The 21241-nt window shown below is 42.0% G+C and overlaps 1 protein-coding gene across 1 annotated transcript; it reads right to left on the bottom strand.

Annotated features, from left to right (window-relative positions):
- Positions 1-3700: 3700 nt before the first annotated feature.
- Positions 3701-11899, bottom strand: ZNF300 (zinc finger protein 300). Its single transcript, XM_069484357.1, is given in 6 exon segments — positions 3701-5236; positions 6412-6549; positions 6781-6907; positions 9813-9856; positions 10903-11029; positions 11754-11899. Coding segments are annotated over 4 exon segments (1815 nt in total). The 5' UTR covers positions 9828-9856; positions 10903-11029; positions 11754-11899; the 3' UTR covers position 3701.
- Positions 11900-21241: the final 9342 nt, after the last annotated feature.

Genomic DNA, 21241 nt, shown 5'->3' with positions numbered 1-21241 from the left:
GGGGATGGGGGGAGCAAGGGCAATATACGTAACCTAAACTTTTGTACTCCCATAATATGCTGAAATAAAAAAAATTAAAAAAAAACAAAATGTGAGATTCTGTGCCCCTTCAGATAGAGGACTACTATCTGAAGTAGCAATTGACAACCACAGGCATTAAACCATTCTTTGAGTTTGACAAAGGTGAATCAGTAGGAAATACGTCAACTTTAAAAATGAATAACATGGCAGAAATACAGAACTCAAATCAACATAGAATGTCACAGTATTCATTAATAATGTATGTCTCCTGCTTGGTTAGAATGGGGAGAGTGAGAAATGGGTCCCACCTCTTTTTCTTCTTGTCTTTTAGTATCAACTCGGTGGCAAGAAGAGAAACAAAGTGAGAGTTTTAAAAGCTAAGCTTTTGCTATTCAACACAGGGCTCTCCCAGGAACAATTGTATATCTCTTTTCATGAGGCCTAAGGTCTACAATTGCTGAGAACCTCAGTTCCTAAAGCCAGTCCTCAAAAACCATCTCTTGGAGGTGAGACACATAGAAAGTAAGTCAAAGCCTGGGACACTTCAATCCCCATGGGAATTAAACATTGATGGAACTGGGCAATGGGTCTTGCCCATGAGTTGGTGGTGTCAGACTTAGTAGAAGTATTATAGGTTGTTCTGGAGGCAACATATTGAGGCCTGACTTTGTACAACTTGTTAACTTCCCTAAGTTTCAGACTTTTCCTTTGAGAGAGCATCTGGTTTATCAACATCACAGGATTGTTGTGATAATCCCCCGGGATAAAGTGCATGGAGGCACTTTGTTAATCACAAAGCCTTATACATACATTAGCCTTACTATTTTGTTATCGATCTTTTTGACATTAAATCCTAATTTCTGGAGGCTCTCAGGCCAAATTTTAAAATAATATTTTCCCAGTTGAACATTCCACTGAGCCTCCTGTGGAATTAGTGCAAGAAAAGGAAGTCCACCTGAGGAGGAACTCAAGTCCCAGGCAGAGTTCAAAGATGCATTTCCCTATGACTACAAGTCTTCCTACATGAAGTCTTCCTACAGCCCAAATGAAAGGGCTGTGGACCACATCTTGATGCCTTCAAGTAGACTCTTAAGTTGCTGAATGCTCAAACAATAGGCAGGTCACAGACAGAATCATAAACCCATGAAAAATGTGTGAGGTACCAGAATGAGCAATTGTGCTTAAAGCAACCCAATTCCACGCTCCTCAGGGAGTCTGGAGCCAGGACACCAGGTCCAACAGGCCATCCTCACACCTGTCCCAGGAGTTGACTCTGGGTGGGGGAGGTGAGAATGTTTCTTCTGGTCATTCATAAAGTCCTCTGGCTTTCTTCTTGCCTAGCCTGTACTTATTGCTATACATTTCCCTCTGTTATAGGTTTAGGCAGAATTGATTTTGTGAATGGTATGCAGTTAGGTGTAAGTTTTTATTTTTTTTTACCCATATGGATAACTGCGCCAGAAACATTATTGAAAAGACCATTTTTCTCCCACTGTTCGAGTGCCACCTTTGTCATAAGTGTCTACAGGTAATTGTCAGTTTCTGGACTCTCTTACACCATTGATCTATTTGACTACCCAAGTGCAACAGTACATTGTTTTAACTTCCAGTGTTTTATAGGAAGTCTTACTCTGGTAAATTTTCTAAACTTGTTCTTCAAAAGGGTCTCAGCTATTCTTGTCTTGGAGTATTTCCATATATAATTTTAGAACCAAGTTGTAAATTTAAAAAAAAAGCTTATTGAGGTCTTGATAGGAAGTGTGTTGAATATTTAGAAAACTGATCTAACATTCTCAAGGAATGTTGAAGGATATGACTAATTATATGTGTTAGATACACCATTAGGGGCAACTATATGATGTTCTGATAAAGAATTATGTAGAACGGAGCATCAGAAGAAGCCTGATATAGAATTATATAAAATAAGACATCAGAGTAAGCTCAACAGAACTGAGGAAAACTGAGTATCTGCCATTTACTAACAGGGGGATGATCTATAACAACTGTAGCTTTAATTCCACATAAATAGTGCTAAAAATCCACTAGAGCTTTGTAGCCACATGTTGGCCATCTGGTACATGGTATTTTTATACACAACCCTATATTTATGAACGGGCTTGCTCCTCTGTGTTTCAATTTCTTTTTCCACTCCGAACAATATAGAAATCACTTTAGGGGGGATTGACATATTTAATATTGAGTTTCTACATCCTTCACAGGTGGGCCCTCTCCCCTACAGAGGCTCTCACCCAGAGGAGCCCTGCCTTTTCACAACATACAGTTCAGCCATGCAAGAAGGGGATCAGGTAGTTAAGAAATATAAAGGAATCAAGCAGGAATTACGTGCAGATACTGTGTTCACCCCACAGATGCCCTCATCCTTGCCAAGTATGCTCTCCTGCAGGGCACCTCCAGGAGTGCTCATCTAAAGCTGATCATGGAGGAGTAGGTGGAGCCACAGAAAATAGAGTAGGAGACATATTAGAGACCTCAAGTTCTCAAGTCCATGCAGGTATGACTTCTCACCCCCAAGAGTTTTCCTCTGAAACTGTTCTCAGTTCCCAGGGAAAACAGTTGGGGATGCAGGACAGGGGTCAGAAAGGAGTGAAGAGACATTAGGCAGGGTCTTCATGTGCAATCACCACAGTTTATATAAGTGTATGCAAACAAATATATTGAAAGTACTAAAAAAAGTCATTTTAACATAGCAAAAATAAGACCACCTGGGTCAGAGACAGTAAAATGGGCCAGAGAGGTGGGTAATCAAAAGCAGAGTGTCCAGAGGGCAAAGCAAGTTCAGATGTGGTTTTGACACATTAGTCTTAGCATCCATTTACGACAGGATAGAGGAAAGATTAAAAAAAAGAATTAATGTTATCTTAACATAGAACACGTGCTCTACATTTTACTTTTATTTCTGATAAGAAAAAATATTCAGATGACTTAAGTAGGCTTGCCTGAAGTCACATAATCTGTGAATTGTTGAGCCAGGATTAAAACTCAAGACTATCTGTCTTCACTACCAAAGTCTTTCTACCACAAGTTCCCAGTCGGGAAAAATAAAGGCAGACCTGGTCAAAATGCATGAATGTCAAGTTCTGGGGTTCTTCCAAAGGTGGAGGTCAACTAATATGCTTGAGATGGGAAAATGTATATACATCAAATTTATTGAATCTGATCAACCTCTCTTTCCATCTTTGTACAAAAATTTTATATGTATGTAGCTTTAGGAGTCATGCTCAAGCCTCTTCTTAAATTACAATTTCTAGGAATTGATGTTTTATTCTGTTTTTTACTCCAGCTTTCTCGTATGTCTTTTATAGAATGTTACTTTATGTCCATAATTATGCCAAGTTAATATTGGTAACTTCACATCTGATTATTATGTGGTATAATAAGCAATATATAACTTGACAATATTCTGTATACATAACTTGTTCTACTGATCATTCAATTCATAACTTTAAAAGCTTTACATGCCATGTTAAAATGTCTTTCATTTATATAACTATTTTCCATCATCTTTTCTGAAAAAGTTAGGCAGTACCACACCAGAAACATAAACTCCCTTGCTAAATTTGATCTATAGAGTAGTTGTCCCCAAGTTTATCAAATTAATTAGGTTTCTAGTAATTATTAAGGCTTGAGCTAATACTGAAGAATTTTCTATGGTCAGCTCATTACAATTTTACCACGGTATGAATTCTCTGGTGTACAGTGAGTTGTGACTTCTGGATGAAAGCTTTCCCACATACAGCACACTGATAGGGTCTTTCCCCAGTATGAATTCTCTGATGCAAAACAAGGTCTGACTTCTGGGAAAAGGCCTTTCCACATTCAAGACATATGTAAGGTTTCTCTCCTGTATGAATTCGCTGATGTCCTGGGAGGTGAGATTTCTGAGAGAAAGCTTTCCCACATTCAGTACATATATAAGGTTTTTCTCCTGTGTGAATTCTCTGATGTCCAATGAGATGTGATTTCTGACAGAAGGCTTTTCCACATTCATTGCATTTATAGGGTTTCTCTCCAGTGTGTGTTCTCCGATGTATGATGAGCTGTGACTTCCGGGAGAACGTCTTCCCACATTCAGTACATTCATAGGGCTTTTCCCCAGTATGAATTAACTGATGTGTAATGAGTTCTGTCTTCCTGCTGAAGGCTTCCTCACACTGAGCACATTTGTAGGGTTTCTCACCAGTGTGAATTCTTTTATGTATGATGAGGTGGGACTTCTCACAGAAGGCTTTCCCACATTCAGTACACTCATATGGCTTCTCTCCAGTATGAGCTCTATGATGTATAATAAGTTGTGACTTCTGAGAGAAGGCCTTCCCACACTCCCTACATTCATAGGGTTTTTCCCCAGTATGTATTCTCTGATGTATAATGAGGGGTGACTTCTGAGAGAAGGCTTTCCCACATTCTCTACATTCATATGGTTTTTCCCCAGTGTGAACTCTCTGATGTATAATGAGGGATGATTTCTGAGAGAAGGCTTTTCCACATTCAGAACAATCATAAGGTTTCTCCCCGGTATGAGTTCTCTGATGTACAACGAGATGAAACTTCTCACTGAAGGCTTTTCCACATGCACCACAATCATATGGTTTCTTTCCAGTATGAATTCTTTGATGTACAATGAGCTGTGACTTCTTAGCAAAGGCTTTTCCACATGTAATACACACACAGGTTTTCTCCCTAGTTGCAACATTCTGATATTGAATAAGGGATTGTTTATTGCTAAAAATGTTTCCACACTGATAATCATCACAGGGCATTAATCCATTGTGAATTTTCTCAAGATTAGAATTGGATTCACTGTGGCTAGATGATTTTCCACATCCAAAACTCTGATCAAGGTTTTTTCTTGAATTGCTCTTATTATAACTAGGCAGGTCAATATTTGGTTTTAAGGTCTTTTTTAAAGCATCATATTTATGGAGTCTTTGTCTTGATGTATCTGGCTCTGTTTTTCCCAATGCATTATACTTATGGCCTGATGCCTCAGTTACTGTTTTGCTGCTAACAAATGTGACTTGCCTGAAAAGTTTGTCTTGATTTTCCTTACATTTCTGAAGCTGGCCATCACCTTGACAGACTTTTAAAATTGAGTAAAATGAACCATCCTTTGTGACTCCTTTTAGTATTTTATTATGGAAGGAAACAGCACCCAAAATATATGACTGGGAGTTGTGAAGGTTACTCTTCCCACCTAAAAGAAGAAAAGATAAAAATCAAAGAGTCATCATAAGAGTCAATTAACAAAGGGAAGAGAAGTGGAACAAATGGATGATCCAACATAGTTGATAAACTCAGAAAACTGGGATAGAAACAGGCCGTCTCGGAAGACAGTACAACATACAGTGTTATTAGGTGAATAGGCAGACAAAGATGTGAAACAGAAATCTTCATGTAAGGATTAAACCTGAAGGAGATAGAAAAGTGTCTGAGTTCTTATCACTCTAATCTTGAATTACTCCTAGAATCTTCCAGTTCTCCTACTTTCTGAATAGAAACCTTTTTTACCTTATGAATTCACTTATCTTATAAAACATTTGCTATATATATTTAACTACTATCCTGCCCCCACTCCAAAGAAACAAGGTCTCTTCTGTACTCAAAATACTTTAACTCTTCTCACTCTATTTTCCTAATTATCAACTAACATAAATAACAGAAAAATCCAAAATCCTGCTATGGATTCAGTATCAGAATCACACCAAGAATACATGCTTAAATTCTATTACTCCCAATAAACTACCTTCTATATGTAGTTCTATAAGTAAAACCAGCAAAGATCTCCCAGAAGAGCCATATCTTCCTGACTCTAAGGTTTAGTTTATATACTCTCTCTCTCTCATACTGTTTGCTTGACTTCACCTTCTGCCTTCAACCTCACCAGCACTTATGTCATTCAGAGCAGCTACAGCTGCATGCTCTGAAAAATGTCTTCTCAATTTCTGCCACATTTCTTTAGACTCTAATTTTCTGTGAACTTTTAAAACAGTAACTGTATTTGACATTTAATTATGTACAGACATGTATCCAGGCATCTTACCTCCTAAAATAAGACCTATGTTCTTGGAAGGACTTTGCCTTCTATTGCCTTTAAAACCCTTCCATAAAAATAACTAAAGATATATATATATATATATATATATATATGAAAGAGAAAGAGAGAGAGAGGATCAACAAGAAACAGCAGTCCTCTGAAAAAGCTCACAATTATTTTCAATTATTTGTTGAATGCCTACCAAATGCCTGCAACAATTATTTGTTGAATACCTACTAAAATTCTCAGCACAGGAGCAGATAATAATAGATTTCAATAAGGATAAAAACAGAAGCCTCAGGCACCAATCAACTAAAAAAACAAAACAGGCAAACTGATATTTCACTTCCCTTGTCCCCCATCTGCCTGATTTTCATCTGGATACATCCAATTTGATATGTCTCTCTTTATGATCCATGGATCTTCTCCTTGTTCCAACTTGGAGATGACATCTGGTTTGGAAACTGGATACCCTATTAAATGGAATCACAGAGAAATTGGGATTGATTGCACTGAAGGAATAAGTTAAGGTGCAGTTTCAGGTGGTCTACAATGAAGTTGTCCGTTTAGCCCTTGGCAGAGTAATGACCACCACTTGGGAAGGTACAAAAGTCATTACATGTCAGGAACCACCTACTCACAGCAACTGATAAGGAAAGGCACTTGACTGGACACCTCTGAGTAATGTGGGAAATGAGCCTTACCCATTGAGACCAGGTGGCTGTAGTTTTCCAGCATCACATCCCTGTACAGGGTCCTTTGAGCAGGGTCCAGTTGCTGCCACTCCTCCTGGGTGAAATCCACAGCCACATCCTTGAATGATACTAATCCCTGTAACAGTACATTCCCGTTCAATCTGAAGCGATCATTCTCATCATTTCTACTATGATATGCAAAACTACACCCACATCTAGTTTTGTATCATAGTTTTTGGGAAAAACAATGTAAAATCCTATCTTTGGTAAGAAGAGCCAAACAGATAAGAAGAGGTAAACCATAAAATGTCCTACCTAAGACATATGGTAATTTTATAAATTATAAAGGCAGCCCCCAAAGAACTGGAAGGAAGAAGAATTATTGATGAATAATATTGAAACAGTTGGATAGTCAACAGGAAAGGAATAATGCTGAAGCCACATGTTATGGGTCAAATTATATGTCCTGAAAATTTATATGAAGTCCAAACCTCCTGTGCCTCAGAACATGACACAACTTGGAAATAGGGTCATTGCAGATACACTAGTTATGTGAGGTTGTTAGGGTAGACCCTAATCCAATATTTTTATCATCTATAAATAATTTTTACAGCTTGAGTAGCTGGGGGAATAGAAGTGCCATTAAGAGATGGAAGAAATGGAAGTGGAGTAGGTGATAGAGGGATAAAGGAAGGATATGTGTGAAAATTATGACTTCACTTCTGGATGGTATAGAAAAACCATAAAGCCCTCTTACCGAAGGAATAAGCATTTAATCAGTTAACTAACCATGGCAGTTGGATTTATTGGGCTAATAAAAAATATCTATTTTTATTCTCTAAAGCAGTGCTGTCTTAACAGAAACATAAAGCTAACCAGATAGGTAATTTTAAGTTTTCTAGGAGCCACATTCAAAAAATTATTTTCAATAATATATATATGTCAATATATTACTCAAAATATCATTTCAAAATGTAATCAATCCTTAAAAACCATTAGTGAGTTGTTTAGAACTATATCTTCAAAGTCCAGTATGTGCTTAACACTTACAACATATCTCAATCCAGACCATGCAATTTCAAGTGGCGTGGCTACTATATTGGACAGCATCGTTCTAAAGCTACTGACATGCAAAAAGAAAAAAAACGACAAAAAAACTATCTTTTTGCAATAGAACTCAGTTGTTAAGCTCTACTGTAAAATATACGTAAGACTCCTTATGTAAAAGCTGATTGCACAATAATAATGATAAAGTAATTATAGTTCTAAGCATGGCTTTTATTTACTTAATTCTCACCACAACCCTATGAGGATTAGAATCTCCATTTTACAGATGAGGACACAATCCCAGGCAACCAGGCCACAAGGAAATATTGTGCATCTCATGAAATAATAAAGGAGAATCCTATGTACTGACATGGGAAGATATGCAAACTATATACAAAAATATTTATACTGGACAGTAAGTTAAAAATCAGGCTGTGGAAGCAAATGTTTACTATAACATTATTTTTCTAAAAGAATAGTACAAGAAAATAAGGGACATTCTCACACATTTGTATTTTCACATAAAACACTTAATTGCAATTCTGCTTACATCCAAAAAGGTTTGGAAGGTTAGAAACAAACAGTTAACATTGATTATTCCAGGAGGAGGTAAGTTTAAGTCAAAAGATCTCTTTTTAAAAATCTTTTTATCTTTTCATATCGTTTTAAATGTTTATATCATGTATATAATGGATGTTGGCAGGGAGAAAAAATACAACAGGCTTTTAAAAATAGTAGGACAAAGGGCCGGGCGCGGTGGCTCACGCCTGTAATCCTAGCACTCTGGGAGGCCGAGGCGGGTGAATCGCTCAAGGTCAGGAGTTTGAGACCAGCCTGAGCAAGAGCGAGACCCCGTCTCCACTAAAAATAGAAAGAAATTATCTGGCCAACTAAAATATATATAGAAAAAATTAGCCGGGCATGGTGGCGCGTGCCTGTAGTCCCAGCTACTCGGGAGGCTGAGGCAGTAGGATCGCTTGAGCCCAGGAGTTTGAGGTTGCTGTGAGCTAGGCTGACGCCATGGCACTCACTCTAGCCCGGGCAACAAAGTGAGACTCTGTCTCAAAAAAAAAAAAAATATATAGTAGGACAAAAGAGGAACACCCTTGAATTGGATAGTAATCCTAAAAATGCTGAAACCACAGCAAAAGATATGGAGTATCAGGGACCTTTGCCCTCCAAAATTTTGCCAGGTAAATACAATTTAAGAACTGCTTTTTAAGAGAAATATATATTTTAGAAGACAATTCAAAATGTGCCTATCCTGCATGATCTAGACTTTATCTCTGCATAAAGATGGACTATAGGAAGCATCTGTAATCATCTTGCTCCTCTAAAGAAGGGGTCAACAAAGTTTTTTGGTAAAGTATATATTTTTGGCATAGCAGACCATATGATCTCTGTCATAACTATGTCAACTCTGCCATGGTAGCTCAAAAATATGTAAACAAATGGCATGGCTGTGCTCCAATAAAATGTTCTTTATAAAAACACTAGATTTGGTCCATGGGTAATAGTTTGTCAACCCCTGCCCTAAAGAATAAAGTTCAAGGAGTTTGGTTATAACATTATATGATACCTTCCCTCTAAAAAAGATAATTTTAAGACACAGCTACAAGAAATCTTCTGTGGCATTTAGCAAAGGAGTGTTGGTGAGGACACCACGCACCCCATCTCCTAGAAAACCCCCCTTCAAAAAAATCTTTTTAGTTTTATATGGCAAGAAACATTTTCTTACTACGAGAAATTTATCTTTCTATTTAGGGGAATGCAAATCATGTAACTGATGATGTCTGTAAGAAAGATCAGAAAACTTGGTACATTAATTTATAAAAATGGTTTCAAGCCAGGTTTTCTAATATTACCTAGCAACTCTTTCTAGGTCTTGATCTTTATTCTTGCTACTTTCTCCCTAATCCAAATTTTAGCTATCTTTACTTTCTATCTGATTGTCCTGAAAACTAAGGGGGAAATTTTTTAAAAAAGCAACTCACCTGTGACTTCATCATATTCTGCTCTCTTCCAAAAGGGCAGATGCCTGAAAAAGCAAAACTGGTGATCAGAATGAAGTTCTCATAGCCTCAGCCAAGACTGTAGCTTCCACATGCACCAGTCTAGAAACAAGCACCACCCGAAGTCAGGTGGATAAAAGACTACCCCGTGGGAGAACGCTGTTTGGGCCTCACAGAAGTACCAGCAAGCACCATATGAAAGAGGCATCAACCTTTATTCCTCTTCTGCCTGTATGATCATACTGAACTTGGACTGTTTTTTTAATTGGATAGATAAGAAGATATGTTTCCAACTGATTTACTAACAACTTTTTGTTCCCCCTAGGAACCAGAAATTCTATTTGTAGAACATTATCATAAGGCAATAATCATGAACTGCTATATAAAAAGAATTTAACTGCAGATGTAGCTCCCTGGCAGTAAGAATGGGAATGACCAAAAGGAAAACTGAGGAATGCCTTTCTTTATTTCCCAGAAAGAACTAGCAGCTGAATTCCAATCATCTCCTAAAAGCCCTCTTAGATTTCCCCCCAACTCAGCAAACTCTCCAGCCAAAACAATATTCATGGACTAAAGTGTTCATTTTAAGGTGTTTTCTTTTTTTTTCTTTTTTTTTTTATTTTTTGAGACAGAGTCTCACTCTGTTGCCCAGGCTAGAGTGAGTGCCATGGCGTCAGCCTAGCTCACAGCAACCTCAAACTCCTGAGCTCAAGCGATCCTCCTGTCTCAGCCTCCCGAGTAGCTGGGACTACAGGCATGCGCCACCATGCCCGGCTAATTTTTTCTATATATATTTTTAGCTGTCCATATAATTTCTTTCTATTTTTAGTAGAGGTGGGGTCTCGCTCTTGCTCAGGCTGGTCTCGAACTCCTGAGCTCAAACGATCCGCCCACCTCAGCCTCCCAGAGTGCTAGGATTACAGGCGTGAGCCACCGCGCCCGGCCCTTAAGGTGTTTTCTATTTAAATTGTTATTGCTGATTTCCAACAGTCCTACTGTCTACAGACTGAAATGGTGATAGGTTGGAACCACTGATAAAAGAGAATATACCACCATGCAGGAAGGTACGTACCGGGTAAATTTTTCTCAGTCCCAGGATGAGTCTCGTAGACAGGGCTGAACTGGTTCAGAGGAAGTGGGGGCTCCCATTACAGGGAGACTATTTTATATGGGGTACTCCTGGCTTTATCAAAACAGATCTGGAAGGAAACAATTAAGAGAAACAGTCCTATTCATCTTTGGACCAAGCAGATGCTCTATAAATGTTTCTTGAATAAAGTATAAAATGATTTCAATAAATTTAGAAAGAAGAGGACAAAAATCACACTTTTCAAAAGAATCCTATCCCTTTTGATTTGTTTGGTTTTGTTGTAAAATGATCATTTCTGGGGTGGCCACCAGAAAAGGCTAGGAAAAGATGTGAGAAGGGGCTTGAGCTTAAGAACTCAACAATTGCCTACGACCTGTGGAAATTTAATGTATTTAGTAAGTAAAAGCCTTTCCCAGTAAATTGCACCTGACCATCATGACATACTGACCCCATTATTGTCTCCTCCAATTCTCGGAATCCTCGGGCCTAGCAACCACATACCCTGCTGAATTCCCCACGTCCGTCACGTCACTGACCTCGTGGACGGCCCCATCACTTAGTCCACACCTCCTGAACCACCACCAATCACTGATGGCCCAGAGCTCCCTAAATCACTGACCCGAGTTACCCGCATCAATCAGTCCACCTGCACTCCATTCCTGACCCCACAGACACCCCGTCGTCTCAGCACTCGCATAGCTCACTCCAGCCCTGACTTCCCCCCAATAGATCCAACACTAATCCCACATACATCCCCCACCAGGGACTTCATAAAGCTTCTATCGCTGACCTCACAGTCCCCTCCCCTGCCATTACCAATCCCACGGACTCACTCATCACCGCACATATCCTCCTCATCACCCCCAGCTCGATTATCAGGTCCCGAAACGCCCATCACGGCTTAATGGGGACGTCTGTCACATCCTTATTGGGGAACTCCCTCACTTCCTGTTGGCGAGCAAAGCGCCGGGCTCCAGAGGCTACGCTGCTCCGTACCGGGTGGTTCTGCCTACTCCGCTCCTTGGGCGGCTTTGTTCAGGAGGCAATATGGCTGCACCCTGGCGCTGTTTCCGTACGGGAGCCGCCATCTTGAGGGCCAGTTCGGTTCCGTACAGGCAGCGGGATTCGACAGGTTCCGAGCCTCAGACTGGGCTGTGCCACCGTGGTAGTGAAGGGAGGGGAAGATGGTGGAAAGGAGGACGAAGACACAAACCGGTAAGGGGCGCACTTTTGCAGAGAGATTTTACAGGGGGATCGGAGAAGTTGAAGCGATACCATCCTCTACTGGAAGGATGCTTTGGTGAAGGAGGAGGAATTTGGAAGGGTACAATATTTCCGTTGGGGATTCTACTGAAATGGTACAGTCCTCTTCCGGGCGGGTCCAGTGTGGGAGACAGGGGCCAAAGCGCAGGGAGAGTCCACTTGGGGAGGGGCTATGTTAATAACTGTGCTAAGAAAGCCTCCAAGCGCGAAGTTACTATACTGTACAGTAATACATTGTAGGAACCGACTGAAAAAAAAAAAAAAAAAAAAAGGAAGAAATTGAGTGACAACAAAGAGGAGACAGGCATAAAATAAAATAATAGAGACTACGGGGCAAAAACATGCAAAACGTTAAGAACAGAGAATGGGAAACTAAAGGACTAAGAGAGAGAGGCTGGGGACAGAGGAGAGGCGCAATGAAGGAGAGGGGCGAATGAGGGAGATGGGGCGCCTGAAAAGAGGAGGTCGCTGACGGAATAGAAGGGGAAACTGCGGTCGGCTGATCCACCGTCCCGGTTTGCCTGAAACTGTCCCAAGATTCGCAGTGAAAGTCCCGTGTGCCAGGAAATCCCTCCCTGAGACTTCTGAATTCCTAGATTTCCGGGATGAGTGGGGAAAGTTGGAGGGAAAGTACAAAACCCATGCGGTGGCCCAAAAAGTAGGGCTGAAGGCAGCAGTTTGGATAAGGCATAGATTTTTGTGCTTTCCCTAGTCGCTATTGCTGTTTTTTCCCCTGACGCCTGATGTTGGCGACCGTGGTTTGCAGTTTACAATAACGGATTATCCATTGCTGCGTCACTCTGCAGTGTTGGGTTATCAGTATGTGACTTATGTGCATTGCAATCGTAAGCATTAACAAATCACTCTGGCAGTTGTGGTTAACTGTTGGGCTTTGTACCGATTATAGTGCTAGTTTCGTTTTTGACATTGTAAATATTGTGACCATGTTTCCTAAGAGTTCAGATAATAAAAATGGATATGATTATAATACCAACGCCAGCATGATCCAGACATCCAGGAAAGGCACTTATTTTAATGACAGCTGTAAAGACATGCAAGTGAATTTAGAGAGGTAAAAAACTAAAATAGAGCATACTGCACAATATCCAAAAAAGAATTTGGGATTGGGCATAGTGATGAAGGGGATGTGAAAGCAGCTATGGAGACTGAATTTTACAAGTCTGGAATCAGACAGGCAAGTACTTCAAACAAATAAAAAGCTTTTCTTCCTCCCAAAAGACACCAGTGCTGAGTTGAAAATAGTGGCTGCTGAATTAACTTTGGCAGACCACTCAAATTTATTATGACATAGTTCCTTTCATTTCTGTAACAAACTGAATAGAGTAACATTTCCTAATTCAGATGTTACAACTAAAATGTCCTGAACAAGAGGAGAAATTTTGATCACAAGTGTCTTGGCCTCTTACAGTATAGAGCCAATCCTGCTTTCAACAGTGTATCAAGTTTTCTTTTCTTATAATGGTTTTATCTGGCTTTGGTATCAGCATAATACTGGCCTCATATTAATAGAATGAACTAGGAAGTGTTCCTCCCACTTTAATTTTTTGGAAGTTTGAGAAATGTCAGTATTAGTTCTTTCAATGTTTGATAGAATTCACCAGTGAAGCCATCAGTTCCAGAGCTTTTCTCTTTTTAAAATTTTTATTTATAATTGACAAATAATTATATATATCTATGGGGTACAATGTTATGTTATGATACATGTATACATTGTGGAATGATTAAATCAGGCAAAATAATATATTCATAACCTCACAGACTTATCATATCTTTGTGGTGAGAACATTTAAAATCTACTCTTTAGCAATACAATGTATTAGCTGTTGTATAATAATCTAGTGTATCAGCTGTTGTATGATAATCCAACAACAAATCTCAATGTCCTAAAACAATAAGTATTTGTGATTAGCACTATCATTATTATTTATGTGACTATGAGTTAGCTACGAGTCAGCTGACCTCAGCTGGTCTCACTCATGTGTCAGCAGGTTGGTTGGGAGCTCCACTCTAGTCTGGCCTTGAAGGAAAATGTTAGGAGGGTCAGCTATACCATGTGTCTCTCATCCTCCTCGTGGAACCAGTAGGCTATACATATTTTCATGGTGATGCTAAAATTACAAAAATGGAAGCACACAAACCTTATGGAGAAATGGGAGTTTAAGCTCCCCACTAGTCCTCCACTGGTACCTATCTGTCTGGAAGGGGCAGGAGTACCTTGTTATTACTCCCTTTCAGTGGTCTACACTGATGTTATCAGGGGAGGAGCTTCATTACTGTTCAGCAGTGGTGAAAATCCTGACTTTCTACTACCCCAGTATTCTCTGACACCACCCCAGTGGGAAAGGAAGGGGAACCTCATGACTTCAGGATGGCTGTGAAAGTCTGAGCTCTTCCCTTGGTCCTTTGTGACAGGATGCATGAAGAAGGGCTCTTTACCACACAATAGGGATGAAATTCCTGACTCCATACTCAGCCTTCTCCATTACAACTTGGCAAGGGTGGGAGTCTAGGCTCCCCACTCCATCTTTCTGACATGGGTGAGTATTATTAGTCTGCTCACGCTACCACAACAAAATACCACAGACTGTGTGGCTTAAACAACAGAAATTAATTTTCTCTTGATCCTGGAGATTGAAAGTCCAAGATCAAGGTGCCAGCTGTGCTTTTTCCATTGGGGGATCTGTTCCTGGCTTGCAGACCTTCTCCCTGTGTCCCTACGTGGCAGAGAGAGAGAGAGGAGCTCTCTGGTTATTATTCTTATAAGGACGTTAATCCTATCAGATCAGGTCCTTACCCTTAATACCTCACTTGGCCTTAATTACTCCCTAAAGGCACTGTCCTCAAATACAATAACATTAGGGGTTAGGACTTCAATATATGAATGGGGGGGGGTACAGAATTCAATCCATAAAAGTGTAGATGGAGCTAGTTTTTTCCATAGTATTTGGCTGGAGCAGAGCAGTTATTTTCTAAAAATTTTCTACTTTGTTATGTTACCCTGACCTTTGGCTAGAAAGCAGGGTTTGGCGGGGGCAGGGAGACTTTTTAGAGTGTGTCCATTGATGTTTCTGAGTTACCAGCTTCTTTAGTTCCAGGCCTGGGATATATGAGGCAAAAAGAAAACCTAGGAAACTCATCACCTTGAGTCCCAAAGTTTCTAACCAGTCTGCCTTCTTCTCCTCACCTTTCAGAGTCATATTTTGTTTGTTTTATCTATTATCAAAAAGACAAAAAATAGGCCGGGCGCGGTGGCTCACGCCTGTAATCCTAGCACTCTGGGAGGCCGAGGTGGGCGGATCGTTTGAGCTCAGGAGTTCGAGACCAGCCTGAGCAAGAGCGAGACCCCATCTCTACTAAAAATAGAAAGAAATTATATGGACAGCTAAAAATATATATAGAAAAAATTAGCCCGGCATGGTGGCGCATGCCTGTAGTCCCAGCTACTCGGGAGGCTGAGACAGGAGGATCGCTTGAGTTCAGGAGTTTGAGGTTGCTGTGAGCTAGGCTGACGCCACGGCACTCACTCTAGCCTGGGCAACAGAGTGAGACTCTGTCTCAAAAAAAAAAAAAAAAAAAAAAAAAAAGACAAAAAATAATAAATGCTGGCAAGGATGTAGACAAAAAGGAACTCTTTTTTTTTATTTCAAAATATTAAGGGGATAAAATGTTTTTGTTACATGGGTAGCTTTTATAGTGCTTAAGTCAGGGCCATTAGTGTGCCCCTCACCTGAATAGTGTTCATTGTACCTGTTAGGGGGTTTTTTGCCCCTCCCCTCCCCTTACTCCCCCCTTCTTGATTTCCAATGACTTTTACTTCTCTCTGTGCCCATATGTGCCCATTGATTAGTTCCAAATTATTAGAGAGTACATGTGGTGTTTATTTGTTCATTCCTAGGATACTTCACTTAGGATAATGGTCTTCAGGTCCATCCAGTTGCTATACAAGACATTAATTCACTCCTTTTTAGGCTAAGTAGTACTCCATGGTATATATATCATGTTTTCTTAATTCGCTTATGAATTGTTGAACACTTAGGTTGCTTCCACATCTTTGCAACTGTGAATTGTGCTGCAATAAACATTCGAGTGCATGTGTCTTTTTGACAAAATGACTTCTTTAACTTTGGGTAGATTCCAGTAGTGGCATTGCTGGGTCAAATGGTAAGTCTATAATTATTTCTTTGAGGAATCTGCATACTGTTGTCCACAGAGGTGGTTGTGGGTGTCTGGGCTGTGGGCATTTGCTCGAACTAGGTCTAGGTGTAATGGCTGCTCAAGGCTAGGGGGTCCCTGGCAGAGCATTGGACCTCGGGGCTGTTCTGCGGGCCCAGCGGCACTGGTGGAGACTCAGGGTGGGGTTTCGGGGTCCAGGCACAGCGCTGGAATCTTGGGGGCAGCACTGGAGGCCCACAGGCAGCTCTGGTGCCAACAGGGGCGGAGCCTCGGGCTCTGGCGCAGCAAGAAACTCAGAGCCGGAACCGGGGACCACAGAGGCAGAGCCGCTTGGGCAGCCGGCTAGTCTGGCAGCATGGCCACTGCGGATACCGAGCTACGTGCGCAGGAGTGAGTTCCAGTGGCCCAGGGACCCCGCCTAGGTCTCGCTGAGGCAGTGGCTCAAGTCTTCCCAGGTGGTCCCTCTGGCGCCTGTTGCGTCTCCTCTGCTCGGATCGGGCAGGGGGACGCTCGGCTTCAAGTCACAGGGCATGGCATGGGGGAGTGTCTGGTCTGCCGGCTCCCTCCCCGGGCCAGCGGGGACAATGTGAAGGCTGCTGTTGCAAAGCCAGGGTCCCACACAGACCTGGCGCCCTGCATCTGAATGCTCAGGATGGTCTCAGCTGCAGAAATCAGGGGTTGGCAGCCACCCAATCCCTGCTGCGCCTGCTGTCTGGCGCAATGTCTGCACAGACGCTGAGCAGCTCCCCATCAGTCCAGAGGTCTGCGGTGGGGGAGGGAGCCCCCTCACAGCAGGGGCCACAGTGCCTGCAGGAGGAGCGTGGAGCCCGCAATCTCTATCCCCCTGACCTTCCCCATGTGTGTATGCCTCCCCATAGATCCCTTCAATCTTGCCAAATGAGTCGCCCCATCAGCTTCTCCTTCACTCTGAATGTCCCCATCATTTCTCCAGAGTTTTACAATGTTCCGTCCAAGAAGAGTCATCTCCAGTAACCATCCACCTGCAACTTTCAATCCTCTCCTTGAAAGCAGTGCACTCAGTCTGCTTCTGGTCTGCCATCTTCCCACAAGTCCGAGAAAAGGGACTCTTACACACTATGGGTGGGGATGTAAGTTAGCCATTATCAACGCGGGTTTCTCAAAAAACTAAACATCGAACTACCGTATGATCCAGCAATCCCACTACTGGTTATTTATCCAAAGGAAAGAAAATCAGTGTATCAAGGGGATACCTGCATCCCCATGTTTATTGAAGCCCTATTCATCACAGACAAGATTTGGAATCAACCTAAGTGTCCATCAAATGAGTAGATAAAGAAAATGTGTGGCAGAGCATCGTGGCTCATGCCTGTAATCCCAGCACTCTGAGAGGCAGAGGCTGGAGGATGGCTTGAGGTCAGGAGTTCAAGACCAACCTCAGCAAGAGCCAGACCCTGTCTATTTTTAGACCCTGTCTAAAAATAGAAAGAAATTAGCTGGATAACTAAAAATAGAAAAAACTAGCCAGGCGTGGTGGTGCACGCCTGTAGTCCCAACTACTCAGGAGGCTGAGGCAGGAGGATTGCTTGAGCCCAGGAGTTTGAGGTTGCTGTGAGCTAGGCTGAAGCCATGGCACTCTAGCCCAGGCAACAGAACGAGACTCTGTCTCAAGAAGAAGAAGAGGAAGAAGAAGAAGAAGAAGAAGAAGAAGGAGGAGGAGGAGGAGGAGGAGGAGGAGGAGGAGGAGGAGGAGGAGGAGAAGAAAATGTGGTATATATACACAGTGGAATACTATTCAGCCATAAAAATGAAATCTTTTACAGCAACATGGATGGAACTGGAGGTCATTGTGTTAAGTGAAATAAGCCAGGAATAGAAAGACAAATATCTCATGTTCTCACTCGTATGTGGGAGCTAAAAAAGTCAGTTTCATGGAGGTAGAGAGTAGAATGATAGTTAACCAGAGGCTGGGAAGGGTATAGGGAGGGATGAAGACAGGTTAGTTAATGGGTACTAAGATACAATTAGATAGAATAAGTTCCAATGTTCGATAGCACAGTAGGATGACTATAGTTAAAAACAATATATTATATATTTCAAACTAGCTAGAAGAGAATATTTCAAATGTTCTCAATACAAAGAAATCATAAATTTTCAAGGTGATGGGTATTCTAAATACCCGGATTTGATCATTGCACATTGTATGCATGTATCGAAATATCATATGTACCCCATAAATATGTACAAATATTATGCATCAGTTTAAAAACTTTTTAAAAGACCTGAGAAAGTCCTAAACTCTCCAAGCTTAACTATAAATATTTGATACATATCCCCTATAGTTTTAAAAAATATTTTTATAATTTTACATTTTCATTTTTTTTTTTTTTTTGGAGACAGAGTCTCACTCTGTTGCTCAGGCTAGAGTGAGTGCCGTGGCATCAGCCTAGCTCACAGCAACCTCAAACTCCTGAACTCAAGCAATCCTCCTGTCTCAGCCTCCCGAGTAGCTGGGACTACAGGCATGCACCACCATGCCCGGCTAATTTTTTCTATATATAGTTTTAGCTGTCCATATAATTTCTTTCTATTTTTAGTAGAGATGGGGTCTCGCTCTTGCTCAGGCTGGTCTCGAACTCCTGAGCTCAAACGATCCGCCCACCTCGGCCTCCCAGAGTGCTAGGATTACAGGCATGAGCCACCGCGCCCGGCCAACATTTTCATTTTTATGAAGTACATCATAGAGATTAAGGGCATTTACTGTAGAGCAGGAATTGGCAAACATTGCTTTTAGTGAAAGGTCAGATAAAAAAAAATTTGAGTTTTGCAGGCCTTATAGCCTCTGTTCACAACAACTCAGCTCCACTGTTGTAGGGTAACAGCAGCCATAGACTATAGTAAATAAATGAGTGTGTCTGTTGCCATAAAACTTTATTTATATATACTGAAATTATAATTTCATATAATCTTCACGTGTCATGAGATATTATTCTGTATCAATTATGTATTTTGTTTTCTATATGTTATAATGTTTTGAAATGTTGGGCAGGAGGATTTGCTGGTTGGGGAAAGACTGCCGCTCCCAGAGCTAGTTAATTCCTAACATGGTAACTTTCCTGAAAGCACTCCTCAAATATGCAAACCAACCAATCCCAAATCCATCCCCCAACCACCTCCTTTTATCTAACTCTCACACACCAAGCCAATATTCCCCGCCCTAAATCAACCTCGGGCCAGGTACCAGACAACGAAAGACAACCCTATGCCCCAAAGCCCTTCTGAATTATTCAAATGAGCCAATCCTTACATGTTACCCTGCCCACTTGGCCTTTCCCAAGTAAATCACAATAAACGCTGCGCCTTATGCTTTCCCCTCCCTTCTTTCTGCCTCCTGACTGACGGAGAGCTCCCCCCTCTGCCCCTACATGGCACGCCCTGCCCCTGATTTCTATGGCAACGCTGAGAAATTTTTTTTCAATGGCATTGACCTCTCCATGTCAACACTCAGTCGCCTCTATGAATTAAGACCAGAGCACAAATCATATTCTTCTTTTAATTTTTTTCCTGTCAGTTACAAATATAAAAAACATTCTTAGGTCACAGGCAGTGCACAAACAGGCTGCTGGCTGACTTAGCCTGAGAGTGGCCGTTTACTAATCAAATCTGCCTTGCTCTCCCACTAACTAGCTGCGTGTCCTCAGGCAAGTTGATCAATCCCCATGTGTGTCAATTTCCTTATGTGTAAAATGAGATTAATAACAGAACCAAGTTCATAGAATTGTTACTATAGTCGAAGCACCTAGAACAGTGCATGGTACACAGTCACAATGACTTCTGACATCTCATACCTGGAGCCGGGCCAGACTACACAGGTTAAGAGTGAGTGGTCCTCCACAAGATCGGCCCAGTGTGCCTGTGCATCGCTCTCCCTGGGTGGCTTTTTGGCAAGGGGTGGGGAGCTGGGGTGGGGAATGCAGCGCGGTAATTGGATGGAAAGCCGCGCGCCTGGCCTGTGGCCGCGCATGTGCACCGTCGCAGCGCGGGCATCCTGGAAGATGTAGTTTGCAGTCCCGGGGAGCGCGCTCCGGCGAGCCCCGCAGGCGCAGCCCTCTTCTGCGCATGTGTGCACCCCCAGACACACCGGTCCTCACTGCGCTGCCCAGGGGCCGGGGTGAGTCCCGAGGGGCTGCGCCCTTCATCTGGCTGGCCTCGGTGTGCGCTGGGGATGCGGCAAGCCGAGGAAGAGGACACAGGCTCGGACAAGGTGGGGAAAGAACAACGGGGCTCAGTGGGACTTTGGGGCAGGCGGGGACCGGTGTGTGTTAAAAGCTGTAGGGACCCTCGCCCAAACTGGGTCTGTGAGCCCCGGGCGGGCGTGCTCCCGGGGCGGGTTTCGGGGTCTGCGTTCCTGCCAGTCTGGGGACATGACGCAGTACCCTGGCACTGCAGGTGTCGCGCTCCGAAGCGCATCCAGAGGTGTCTGTGCGCACGCGTGGCGAGTGGAACGGTGAGGCGCGACCTCCCGGCTGCGGGGGGTGACTGAGTATTACCTGCTTTTCCGGAGGCGTCTAGCCCTAACAGCAACCTGTAAGTCAGTGTTTTTCAAACAGTGGACTGCAACCCGTTAGTGAGTATGGGTCGTGAAACCTAATGAGTCAAGCTAGTATCTTTATTTACCAGTGCTCTTGCTAAAAATTAGAGTATAATTTACATAGAATGAAATGCACAGAATTTACAGGGAATAAAAGTGTAGTATTTGTTGTATACGCCTGTGTAACTCTTGCCTCCATCAAAATATATGACATTTCAATCCCCCACAAAGTTCTACCCCTTTTCAATCATCACCTCCCTCCACCTAGCCAAGAAACAGTTTCTCAGTTTCTAC

This window comes from Eulemur rufifrons, chromosome 10, assembly GCF_041146395.1.
Source record: "Eulemur rufifrons isolate Redbay chromosome 10, OSU_ERuf_1, whole genome shotgun sequence".
NCBI classification, from domain to species: Eukaryota; Metazoa; Chordata; class Mammalia; order Primates; family Lemuridae; genus Eulemur; species Eulemur rufifrons.
Note: the sequence above shows the minus strand (reverse complement) of the source record. Positions and strands in the feature narration are given on the sequence as shown.